This window comes from Mytilus californianus, unplaced genomic scaffold (genome assembly GCF_021869535.1).
Source record: "Mytilus californianus isolate M0D057914Y unplaced genomic scaffold, xbMytCali1.0.p SCAF_5, whole genome shotgun sequence".
Lineage (NCBI taxonomy): Eukaryota > Metazoa > Mollusca > Bivalvia > Mytilida > Mytilidae > Mytilus > Mytilus californianus.
Window position 1 is genome coordinate 80744257 of NW_026262701.1, and position 13992 is coordinate 80758248.

Sequence of the window (13992 nt, forward strand, 5' to 3'; positions counted from 1 at the left end):
TTTCTGCTTGCTGTCAAAACAAAAAGTAATATAGCATTCAAGAAGGAACGTTACATAAAAAATGCTGACATTATTTTAATACTTCTTAATTTTTAAGATTTATTTAAATCAGCATTGTTATACCAATGTCCTACAATTATTTCTCTTCCTATGGAAAATATGTTTTTTTTTGTAATGATATAATCTATTTGAGTCGTTATATTTGTCAAATGCATACCTTCATTGAATGTGCCCAGTTACAATAAAAAATTCAACGGATTTCTGTCCCCCCTATTTCTTCTTCTTTGGGAAGTTACACTATCTCTATTTAAATCGGCAAACTGTTTCCCATTTAATTTCCCCATTCTTTTTCAACAATAAATGTAGTGTCCCATGCATGGAATAATTATGTCATCATGCCAAAAACAGTTTTCATATTTCCGTTGATGTGTTACAGATAACCGTTACCAAATTTAAATATTTTTTTTGATTTATTATGGAAAAGAAAACATTTTTCCATTTATAGTCAGACTGAAAAAATTTGGGACGGGTCAAAATTAGTCCGAATGTTCACATGAATGATCAGATCACTTCTTTAAGAGTTAATTAATTGCCGATTTATGGCTAATTTGCATGTTTTTGCATATTATTTCAAAAACTATAATATAGCAAACATCATCAGTAGTTCAACATGTACAAGATTTAGAAAATGCCAAATGACCGAAACCATTTGATGACTTAAGGAGTTATTCTTAATGATTTTTATCTTTTTTTTTTGCGATTTTCGCAAAATCTATAGTAGATAGAGAGAAACTGTAAACATCAAAAAATAATCAGCAGTGCAAGATTCACAAATACATTTTTTGTCATGAACTATATTCTAGTCTATAACTTTTGAGACTGGTCATTGTTGCAGAGATCCATGTGAGCAATTCTTGCTCTTTATAGCTATAGCTTCTAATTTATCTCAACAAACACCAAAAAAAAATAAAATGACCTTTCAATAGACAAACGTTATTACAAACGTTATGTTTAAAGTTACCAAAAACAGAAGATTGCCATTAAACATAATACTGTCAAGTATATTTTCTTATTTTTATTTTTCTTATTAGTATCTGAACATCAACAGTGACACCAGTTCAAGTTGTTTGCAATGATTCCTTCAGATATTTAGACGATAATCTCTGTAAATAATATAGTTTTTTTAAATATACCAATGAACTTATGCACCTACAAAAACCAATAACAAATCATTTTTTCTCTTACATCCTTCGTATGTCATAGTTACATAGTTAACGATGGTGCAAAGAGTATGATAGAAAAAAATCAAACAGTGTAAATTGAAATTTGCTTCTTACCTTGCTCTTACATTTGGTTTACCAATGTTTAAGATTGCCGTAATGCCATTCGTACTCTACTATTTGTACTCTCTTTTTATCAAGTCCGTCAACATTTAACATCTCTGATTAAGTCACGCTTCGAATAACTATTTGTCAATCTCTCTAGCCTTCTGAAGAAATTATTTTTTTTTACATTTAGCCAGTATTATTGATTTATATAATGTTATCAATCCGGGGAGATTTGAAAGTGAAAATAATAAATATATATACAAGGAGAAATGACTCAAATAATAGCAAATTATGAATTGGGGAATAAATGACATTATAATTAAAAGACACATTTTTAAAGTGGGGTGATTTAAATAAACTTCTATTTTTTAAATTACTGTTCAATTACTTGTTTGACTGATTATTTCAGGTGTAACAATGTTGTTTATCAAAGACAAAATACAAATTTAGTATGCAATATATAACTAAGCATTCTTAATCAAATTTAATTCTATAAATCTATGTACTAGTGTCTCCTTTATTATTCTGTATATAATGTCTGTACAGTTTGTTAAAGGTATTGCATTTCTGTACTGTGTGTGACGTTTTGTATGAAATACAGCCTCCGATATTAGATTGTTGAACCCATTGTGTAAGTACTTGAACTTGCTTCAATAGCTGTTATTCAACTTCGAACGATATAACACTTTTCAACTCACCTAGTCTAAAGGGCCAAGTGAGCTTTTCTCAACATTTTGCGTCCGTCGTCCGTCGTCGTCGTCTGTTAATTTTTACCAAAATCCTCTCCTCTGAATCTACAGGACCAAATTTGACCAAACTTGGCCACAATCATCATTAGGTATCTAATTTTAAAAATGCGTCCGATGACCCGCCCTGCTAACCAAGATGGCCGACATGTTTAAAAATAGATCATAGGTGTAAAATGCAAATTTTGTCTTTTATTTAAAAAACCGTTATAAATAGAGAAAATCTGATACGAGGAAAAATGTTCAGAATGTTGAGCTCTACCAATTGTCCATATACGTCAAAACTGTCAGACGACTTCTAATAAGAGTTATTGTCCTTAAATGACAAGTTTTACCGTTTCTTTTTCATTTATGCCTTTTATCTTGAATAATATATAATAGATAGAGAGAAACTTTAAATTGCAAAAATGATCAGCAAGACTAGTTCTACAAATAGTCTACATGGTCGAAATCGTCAGTCGATTTCTTATTAGAGTTATTGCCCTTTTATGACGATTTTTACCATTGTTTTGCGTTTTTGTCTTATATCTTAAAAAATATAATAAATAGTTAGACACCTAAGTACGCAAAAAAGATCGGCAAGACAAGATCTACAATTAAGACTACTAGAGGAAATCGTCCGAGTCTCCCTAATGGAGTTATTGCCATTAAATGACAATGTTTACCATTTTTTATGCGTTTTGCTTATGCTAAAACTTATAATAGATAGATAGACACTTTAAATCACCAATATCTGTAATGTAAATTTTCCTTATTCCACTGACCGATATTAAAAAGTAAGAATGCAAATCCCAAGTCGGGAACCTCGTCAGTGGTTGTATTATGGCATATTTTAACGTTATTTGCAGGAACAGATGTGCCAGATCATGATAGTAACGCTGTTGTAATAAAGGTAAACAAAACTATCCAACAAGCTCAACACTGTATTCTGGTTCATCTTTTTTCTATTTAAATAGTACGTAATAATCATATGTGGATCAAATGTAAATAGATAAAACAACAAAAGGAGGTGTCATATGATTGCCAATCAAACAACCATTCAGCATTGACCACTGTACATCCTTAACCCATACCGTAGAAAAAGGCTATAAAAGTCCGTAGGATGAAAAAAAATGAAACTATCGGATATCGGCAAATTTTAGGTTTTTATCACGGTATATATTTTCAACAAAATATGCCATACGCGAACACTTCATTGATCATTTAAATGCATTTTACAAGGCCGTTAATCGCAAATCATGAACACTACCAATATTTGACTGTTATATCTGAAGCCCAAAAAAGCAATCAAAACTTTCGCGAATATAACCCGATACACAGTATTAAAAAATACTACAATTAACAGAAACTTTAAGTTCAGCACTCTAAAACCTACGCCATGCATTCATGATCGAGATAGTATTTATGTTTGTCCAGTCAGAAACTACATGTAGGTAGATAAGGATATTTTGGTGGAAACTGTACAATGAGGACTGCAAATTAAAGGTACATTGTAATACTTGTTGTATTCCAAGTATTTTACGAATTTTCGCTTTTTAAAACTGTATGAAGTTGCAAAATAATCCCTAAAGATAAATGAAAAGCTAAACATATAAAATGTGTTTTTAACAGATATACATTTAATTTCTATTACTTGTGATAAACAGATAGTTTTAAGGGAGAAAGTGATATGTATAATTCAGGATTAATTTTTTAAAGAAGATGTGGTACATTTACGATTAAAAATGATATAACTATAATCCAGATACCAAAGGATTAGGAAGTCAACAAATAAAGCGCACAGTACATGCTTCAACAATGTTCATACTGTATAGTTAGTTCTATATGTTCTTTATAACTAAGATGCAATGACATTTCGAAGATACAAGAATGTGTAGGTTCGACGATAAAATACATGACAAAAGACGAACACAGTTCACGAACAATAACATGCATTACAAAATTGTCGTTTGCTATATTTAAAAAAAAAAACTATACTTTCTTTCAATTCAATATAATATAGTGAAATTTAATTTCATTTGAAATGTCAAAATATATTGTTACGCTATCGTATGTATTCTACACGCTATATCCAAATTAAAAAAATATTGATCAATCCATGAATTAAGATATAACGAAGATAGTGAAGCTAGTCCATTAAGACGAATTCCTGGAAGTCATTAAGGTAAACCAAAATATTTACTTATGTTATTGTGTTTACAGTGTTGTTATTGTAACATGTTATATGTTATTCTATTACATAATTACTAGTACTTGATTTTCAGAATGCCCACATTCAGCTTTGCCACCGTCATAGTTGCCTTTGTAGTCGGTGCTTATGGACATGACTGTAGCAAATACAGCCTGACACCATCAGACCAGTCTCTTATTGATATGATGAGGCATTACTTGCATACTTCCCGGAAAGCAGAATGTCCTGTAACAACTTCACAGCATGGTAAGTCTTTGTGTCAGTACAAATACGGTATTCAATATGCATTTGCGGTCGCACGAACTGACAATCTATTTGTAAAAAAATTTTAAAAGAATAGAGACTTGATGCGTCTTTATGGTAAGCGTCTCCTGCTATGCATGTATCACCCGCCATGCGAATCCACACTCAGTCAATAGGTCAAACTTGTGAATAGGACAAAATCGATAAAATTACAGATCAGACGACTATATTGGAGTGTAAAGACCTAAGATTGTGACAACATTTATTATTATTTCAAATGAATTAAATTGTTGGTGTGATTATATAACGATTTGTTGTTTTTGTTTTTATGCAAATTAATTTATTTTATCATTGAAAATGAGTATATAAGTTATTATTTAAATCCACACAAAAAAGTTCTTTACAGACTGTATTTGCGTACACACATTATTGCTAACGATAGCCCATTACAAATACGTTAAAGGTAAGCCGTCCGGTATATTCAGCAGCATATTAGATACGTCGAACTAAGCTGTCTTGCAAATCATTTTTATTATGGTTTTTATTAACGATTTTAATGCAAAAAGTTTTTTTTATCAATGAAAATGTGTATCTAAGTGATTAATAAATCGACACAGAAAGGTTTTTTACATTCTGTATTTGCGTAAAATCATAATTGTTAATGATAGCCCGTGACAAATACAGTAAATGAAGGTCGTCCGGAATTCAGCAGCATATTAGCTACGCCGAACTAAGCTGTCTTGTAATTCATATTTATTATGGTTTCATCTATGATGAGTTTATTCATACTAAAAATTAAAATTTCGTTGTGTATATTTAAGATATTGGTGTGACATATATCAGATGGGGGAAGAAAACTTGCCCTGGAAATACGGATATTGTGTATGCAGGTATTTGTTACTAATATTATTAGATCTTTCCACTTTTCGTGGAGAGACCTTTTGCTTTTGTTCTGATTATTGATTTTTTTTTTTTTTTTTTGGAGGAAAGACCTTTTGCTTTTGTTCTGATTATTTTTTTTTTTATTTTATTTTTCTTCTGCCGTTTGAGATGTTTTTTTGTTACTTGACATATTGAAAGGATTTTGACCCATGTTATTGTACAGTGATTAGGATTTTACCATTAACCCATCTTCGCTAGCCAAGGGTTGCGATCCACTTCCCTCCTCTCCACCCTTAGCGGATTGAGATAGAATTTCGGAGACACAAGGTAATAATTTTCATTGGTTGCAGTCGAAACTCACTGCATCCAATCAAAAAGCGCCTATAACATGATCACGTGTAAATGTAGAAAGTGTATGAAAACAATTGCCACGTGCTTATTGTGCAACAAGTCTTTACATCCCTAAACATACGATTATAATTAGTGACAATTTGAATGTTTTAAATCAACTAATAGAAGTTCCTGTGTATGTTTCTTGCACAAATGCATCAATGTCAACGTATATTTTCGTTTCCTGCTTTACCAAATGTGTAGAATCTAGACGCTACCGTGTTTTTACCTCCAAATTGAAGAGTTCAAGTGCTACCATTGGTCAAGAATAATGTATTAGGAATGGACGTGACTTTAATCTTCCGATAGATGGCGCAACATTGTTATCACAAATGTTGGCTTAATCTGCCAAGGGTGGAGAGGAGGGAAGTGGACCGTGACCCTTGGCTAGCGAAGATGCCATTAACCCTGCGTGACCGAAAACTTTTCTTAGAGGAGTTACCTGCCCGCGACCCCTTTTTCTTGTTATGTTTACTTCTCTTTAACCGTAAATAATATCGACAAAAATATTTTTCCAAACTGTTCGTCTAATCTTAAGGATGTTTTTGGTTAAATTTAACCGAAGTGATCCAATGACATCTTATGGAAGTTATTTCACTTTTGAAATTTAACATAGCTGATATGTTGAATAAATTCATACACCGTAAGTCATATAGACCTAAAGTCTTTTGGTATGAAGTATTTGGTCCACTAGGAGGAAATTGAGGACAAAGTCAAAGGTCAAAGTCATGTTTTAAATTTTTTAATTTTGCTTGTTATCTTTATTTTAAAGAAACCTTAATAGTAAATGATAAGAGGCTGTCGCCAAATTATTGTTTACGACCTATTTCAGTCGAAGTATTTCAGTGACCCTTTATAGTAGTTTTCTCCCCTTTAGTATTTGAAATCAGTTTAACTCCTCAACCATACAAATGAATGACCTGGGATCTTTCGATTTGAGATCACTGACCTATGACCTTGAAATTTAGGTCAAGGTTAAAGGTCAATTTTACGTTCTAGATTTTGACCTTTGCTAGAAATTGATACTAGTTCATTATAAAACCAGTAAGTCTTTTTATTAGGTGGTAGATATATGACCTTTAAAAAGGTCAACCGGAAGTGACATTATTTTAACAGGAAGTAGCCATTTCACTCTATGAAAAAAGTTCTATGAAACCTTACATTTTTAGAATCAGATTGAAGTAACAAATCATATAAACCAGAAATGACATCTTCTAACACCGTTTTTAAAAGTTAATCTTTTATTGTCGAGGATGAGTTGGAAAGACCTTCAATTGTTCACGAAAATTGGTTTTGAATTATCATTATTAGGTCTTTCCACTTTTCTGTGGAAAGACCTATTGGTTTTGTTCTGATTATTAGGTCTTTCCGTTTTTCTGTGAAAGACCTATTGGTTTTGTTCTGATTAGTAAGGTCTTTCCTTTCTTAATGGAACCACCTTACTGTATTTCGTCTTTTTATTATTATTATTCTTTTTTCCTCTGCCGAATTTCAAAGTCAATAGGCAAAAAAAGTACGCGACATATCAAAATGATCTTTTGTACCAAGTATCGGGTTAATAAAATCTTCCTTGTGGTAGGGGCACCAAAGTGTACTATTTACCTTATAAGTGTTATCTCCCCTATTACAAAAAACATTGTTATTGCTACTCTTTATAAACTATAAGAGTTAGCGACACTAACTTAAATATTTTTTTAAATGTTCCTTGCCACATGTTGCAACTTTAAATAATTTTAACCGAAGCAATCCATTGACTTCTTATAGGGGTTATCTCCTCATGAATATTTTACTTTCTCGGTATGATGAGGAATGTCATAAACCGTAAGTTGTAAAGACCTGGGGTCTTTTGATATGAGATCTTTGGAACAAAACTTTAAAAAATAGGTCAAGGTCAAAGGTCAAGGTCATATTTTAGATTTTGACATTTCTTTGTTTTCCTTATTGTTCTTGAATGGTTATAGATACAGAAAATTTAAATGATGAAAAATGTTTGGGTCAACAAGGGGCAACTTTGTCACATTATGATTGTTTTGATTTTACCATTGTGTAAGGGACATAACCCCCACTGACGGTTTATTAAAAGACATTATTAGGCAAAACTCTTAAACAAAAGGCCCTAGACCAATAGGGTCTTTTGCAATGTCATTGAGGTCCAATGACCTTGACCAAGGTCACAAGGTCAAAGGTCAAGATCATGTCCAAAAAGGCAAATAATGTGTTTTTGACGATATTTAGTGGGTTTTATGTGTGTTTTAATGCTTTTGTAGGTTGACATTGACCTTTGACCTTACTACTTGTTAAGGGTTATATCAGGAATCCTTATACTTACAGGAATCGTGAATAGTGAATAATATTTGGGTCATTAAGGCTCAACTTTGTTAAACTTAGACCGAAGCAATATAACCTTTCCGTAAGGGGCATAACCTCCTTTAATAGTTTGGGAAAGAAAAAAAAACAGATTTAACTCTTAAACTAAAATTGTAGGGTTTAAACAACTTTGGGACCAATGGTGTAAGGGAGTGTTACGTGATTTTAGCGTTAGTTATAGATACACCACTAAATTCCCCCTATCAAGGGACAACACCAGTATGTTGGTGCGACAAGTGTATGACAGTATATTAAAAAAAAATTTGGAGGGAAAGACCTCTCAATTGTTTAAGAAGAATTGAATTTTGATTATTTTTTTCTTCTTCCGCCACTATTATTTCTTGTGTGTATATTTTGTTTCGCAAGATGTCACTTTGATGTTTGGTATATGATATCGCACAGTTTATGCGCCTTTGAAATTGACCCCCATGAACCAAATACTTTTTTCTGTAGGAGTTATCTCTCCGAACACTATTTTCCTTGTTATTGCATCTCCTCCGTAATAGTAAAGAAAGCGACAAATTTATTTTAACAAATTGCTCGATCTATCCTCAGGGTTTTTTGTCCAGTTTTGACGGAAGCAATGCAAAGACTCCATATGAGAGTTATTTCCCCTTCTGTATTTGACATAAGTGATACATTAACGTATGGCATGAATGGTAAGTGATAAAGACCTAAGGTATATGTATTTAGGGTCTTTGGTTCATTAAAATGAAATTGAGGTCAAGGTAAAAGGTCAAGGTCATATTCTTAATTTGGACTTTTCCTTCTTTTATGATCTCCTTTGTCACTTTTAAAGATATATATAAAAGAACTAGTGCAAAATATTTGCCTTATTGTGATGAAGATATGATACATTTGGTCTGAAACTATCAGATGACATCTTATAGGAGTTATTGTCCTTGAAATGATTAAATTTAAGGTTAATTGATTATTACTCCAACTAGGTACATGATAAAACCATAGACTCTTTTGCAAATTGTTGGGTGACTTATGACCTTGAAAAATGTAAAACAGAAGTGACATTGAGTAAACCGGAAGTAGCTATTTTTGCACTTATTTCATGAAAAAGTACCTAGAAACTATATATTTTTTAAATACGTATATATAAACCTATCATTTGAGACCGGAAGTGACCTTCCATAAACCGGTAGTACTTAATTACTCCCTTATTTCAGACGAAAGTATATAGAAACCATATATTTTTTGAAATCAGTGTGAATATAGCTATCATGTGAGACTGGATGTGACATTTTTTAACCTGAAGTTGACAATTATCTCCCTTATTTCAGGCAAAAATATATAGAAACATATATTTATTGAATCAATATGAAGAAACATATGTTTGGACGCCAGTAGTACCTTTGAGTAAACCGGAAGTAGCTTCTCAGTAATAATTTAGAAAATTGACGTGAAAAGACCTTCAATTGTTCTCTGAGCAATTGGTTTTTAATTATTATTATTATCATTTAAATCATTATTATTATTATTATTAGTTCTTTCCACTTTTCTGTGGAAAGACCTATTGGTTTTGTTCTGATTATTATAATTTTTTTTCTTCTTCCGCGTCTTTTATTTCTTGCGTGTAAATTTTGTTTCGCAAGAAGTCGCTTTGATTTTTGGTATATAATTTAGTACGGTTAATCCGCCTTTGAAATTGACCTTGCATAACCGAATACTTTTCTCTGTAGGAGTTATCTCCCCGAACACTGTTTTCCTTGTTATTGCATCTCCTTCGTAACCGTAAAAGAAAGCGACAAATTTATTTTACCAAATTACTAATTATATCCTCAGGATTTTTTGTCCAAATGTTACCGAAGCGATACGAAGACTCCATATGAGAGTTATTTCCCCTTCTGTATTTGACATAAGTGATACATTAACGTATGGCATGAATGGTAAGTGATAGAGACCTAAGGTATATTGATTTGGAGTCCTTGGCCACCAAAAAAAAATTAAGGGTCAAGGTCAAAGGTCAAGATCATATTTTAAATTTGGACTTTTCCATGTTTTATGATCTCCTCTGTCACTTTTTAAGATAAATATAAAAGAACTAGTGCAAAATGTTTGCCTGATTGTGATGAATAAATGATACATTCGGTCTGAAACAATCCAATGGCATCTTATAGGAGTTATTGTCCCTGAAATGATTTAATTTAAGGTTAATTGATTATTAGTTTAAACAGTATCTATTAATGAAAAATTACAAGAAAAAATATTACAAAACAATGTTAGATAAAGTTCAAATATGGGATTCGGAAACAAGTTTGGAAAAACTTATATAAATCCGTCTTCCATAATTGATTATTACTCCAACGTGGTACATGATAAAGCCATAGGGTCTTTTGCAAACTGTTGGTTGACATATGACCTTGAAAAATATCAACCAGAAGTGACATTGAGTTAACCGGAAGTAGCTTTTTTTGCACTTATTTCATGGAAAAGTACCTAGAAACTATATTCTTTTTTAAATACGCATACATAAACCTATCATTTGAGACCGGAAGTGACCCTCAATAAACCGGAAATACCTAATATCTCCCTTTTGACAGGCAAAAGTATATAGAAACCATATATTTTTGGAATCAGTGTAATTAGAGCTATAATGTGAGACCGGAGGTGACTTTTTTTAACCGGAAGTTGACAATTATCCCCCTTATTTCAGTCAAAAATATATATAAAAAAATATTAATTGAATCAGTATATAAAAAACCTATGCTTGAACGCCAATAGTAACTTTGAGTTAACCGGTAGAAGCTTTTCATCAATAATTTAGAAAATTGATGTGGAAAGATCTTCAATTGTTCTCTGAACAATTGGTTTGTAAGTATTATTATTATTATTATTTAAGCAAATTAGAGTCATGGAGTTTCTACAGATGGATGAAAGTGCTAGACACATAAAGACATTTTAACTTGCTTACTTTTGATTTTTTCTCTTATTAATATTTAATTATATGCTTATACATTAACTTTTTTACCTATATGGATTTTAGATATATTTAAAATCTTGTCATATTTTATCTTATTAGGTTTCTATCTCATTAACAATTACAACAAATTTCATTTAATTCATAACACAAATAATGTGGTTCCCCTAGAGTGGGCCGGGTTTTCGTTGAAAGATAACTGTTTTGTAACAGTATGTTTCAGGATTTAGTTGAATCTAAAGATACACGTATGACATGGTTAGGGTAAGGATAAGGTTGAAGGTTTTTAAAGAGATATTTTTAGAAATAAAACATTTGTACTTTAATGCTTGCATAACAAGCCAATTAAACACTACTCTAACGAAATGCTCTTTCGGATATGTTTGAAAGGACATATCGGTGATTACCTATTTTAACAAAATTCAACAAAAATGCCTACCTCTCATTTTCATATTGCAGTTAATGAACTGGGTGATCATCTCAAAATAAGTAAATCGACCGATGCAATGCTGAGGTTGATATAATTTTAGGTGGCCAAGCGATCAATAAACTGCAAATTGGCTAGAAATGACTTGGACTGTTCGTTATGTCATACTTAACGGTTTCAGTTTAAAGTAAACAACACGGTTTGATTTTTACAGTGATTGCGAAAATTTATACTTTGAATCAATTCATATTTCAGTGTTTTACGCAAACGACACAAAAACTCTTCAAAACTCTTAAATTATCTTATTCTGAAACACATTGAAAGTAGAATATTTATAAAGCGTTCATAGTTGATGCCAAATTTTATTGTCTTTATTGATTAAAGAAAACGGTTTTGAATCCTTCAACACATTCGTTGATTTGATATATAATTGCAACGTTAATGAAGCACGGATATGTTCATAATCCCGTCTTCTTTTCCTCGATTGTGACTTATAACAGAAAGTTTACCAAGAGCAACACGACGGCTGCAACATGTGCAGCAGGATTTGCTAAGCCTTCCATAGCACATACAATTCCCCCTGTCTTTGTTGGGGTTCATGTTGTTTATAATTCAGTTTTCTAGATACTGTATTATAGACTGTTTTTTCGTAGTTTTTCGTTTTTTTACCATGGTTTTGTCGGTTTTTCAACGACTTATCAATTTTGGTTGTCCCTTTTGTATCTTCCTTCTCTTCCTGTAGTGTTTAATACGCAAACGTTTATTACAATTTCATTTTGTTAGTACTTAAACTTTTATATAACTTGACTATGTATGCACCTAAATTATTCAAATATTTCTTATCACCGAATTAGACTTAGATTATAACTTAATGTATATTTACAATGAGCTACACGACGGGTGCCATATGTGCAGTAGGTGAATTGTTTTCGCTTATTTTTGTGATGAACAGGGTCTCTATATTAAGTAATATTCATCTAGCAAATATTTAATTTTTCATCATACGATGACGCTAAAATTTAAATCATGAACACAGTAAAAGTATGGAGTTAAAACTTGAAATAGCTGATGCAAAACATGTTTTGTATTCATCCTATTATCTAGGCTTTCAAACTGTAATGTGCAATGTTTGATATAATACAAATTTGTATCAATCATTTCCTTATTGTAACGGTGTCATGGACATATTTTATTATTTTTATATTAGCTACAAGTGCAACAGGGTTCCAAATTTGATTTTATTGTCTAGACTACTGTTATGTTAATACCTAAATTTTAAAACAATGGTTTGTGATATCTTTGTCATTGTGACGAACAAATAGATACTAGTAATCTGAATAATACCATTTGTAATAAGATAATTACCTTTAACTTATTCAGGACAGGCTGGAGGTAACTATTATTCTAACAAAGGAGGAGGTTCAAACTACCTCTGTTTACCCAGTGATCCTGAAAATGGTGAAGCATACTCCTATAGTAATGATATACTATATGGTGCCGAATATAACATAAATTCCGGCACTAAACCGTCCGGCTTACCTGGTAGTTTGTTCAAAAAAGAGGTCCCATGTGCTGTGTGTAGGCGGAAAGAAAAATTTTCTGTTTTAATGATAGCAGGTAGTTTTGTTATTACCATGTTTTTTTATCATTACCTTAAAATTAAAAGAAATATTTTTTTTAAAATGGTAACACTATTCAACTAGATCGTAACATAATATTGTTGATTACAAGGTTCGACATGAATAAGGCCTTGAATTCACGGTATTATATAATGAATTGTTCTGTGTTATCGCAATCATTAATAAAGTATAAATGTGTTTTGATATAGAAATTGCATACATTTTATATTTTATATTTATAGTAATTTTACTTTTTTTCTAAATTAGGAAGGAAGTCCTGTTACAAAGGATGGCAGTCCGAGTACAGTGGTTTTTTGATGAGTGAACATAAAACTCACCACAGTAAAGACTTTATCTGTATAGACGGAAACGCAAAACCATTGGACGATCGAACATCCAGCGAAAATAGTGCTTTGTTTTATCCTGTTAGAGCAAAATGTGGTAGTTTGAGATGTCCCCCATACAAAGATAATACTGAAGTGCTTTGTACCGTTTGTACAAAATAAAAATAATATTATGTTCTCATTTGTTTACTTATTTCATATGTAACAGTTTACTTTACATGTTTGTCTACTGTACGTCAATTTAAAGTCAAACGTAGATCACAGGTTTCTATATCATATGAAATAAGTTTATGTATGCTGGTTTATTGATATTGAGGATAACAAGTAATGATTCTTCTGTTATTCTCGTTTTTATGAGAGGTACTCAGATAGGCATTTCAAGTTGTTTTAATTGTTGTTTTGTCTCTTGGGTATGTAATGATGTCAAGGAAAACTATCTAAAATAATAGATTCAATATCTCATGTTCGTTATGTTTTAGGAGGCCTCGGTGGCCGAGTGGTCTAAGTAGTAGAACTGCTGTGTCAC

The 13992-nt window shown here is 31.6% G+C and overlaps 2 protein-coding genes across 2 annotated transcripts in view; both read left to right on the forward strand.

Moving 5' to 3' along the window:
- LOC127703145 (short-chain collagen C4-like) overlaps nt 1–13643 on the forward strand; it is a 46565-nt gene extending 32922 nt beyond the window's left edge. The window contains exon 5 of the mRNA XM_052207642.1: nt 13390–13643. Within this exon, the coding sequence (XP_052063602.1) occupies nt 13390–13628 (239 nt within the window). The 3' untranslated portion in view covers nt 13629–13643. The remainder of the gene's footprint in view (nt 1–13389) is intronic.
- Nucleotides 1–13992, forward strand: part of LOC127703146 (uncharacterized) — a 151460-nt gene that overhangs the window by 32931 nt on the left and 104537 nt on the right. The gene's annotated exons all lie outside the window — the stretch shown is intronic.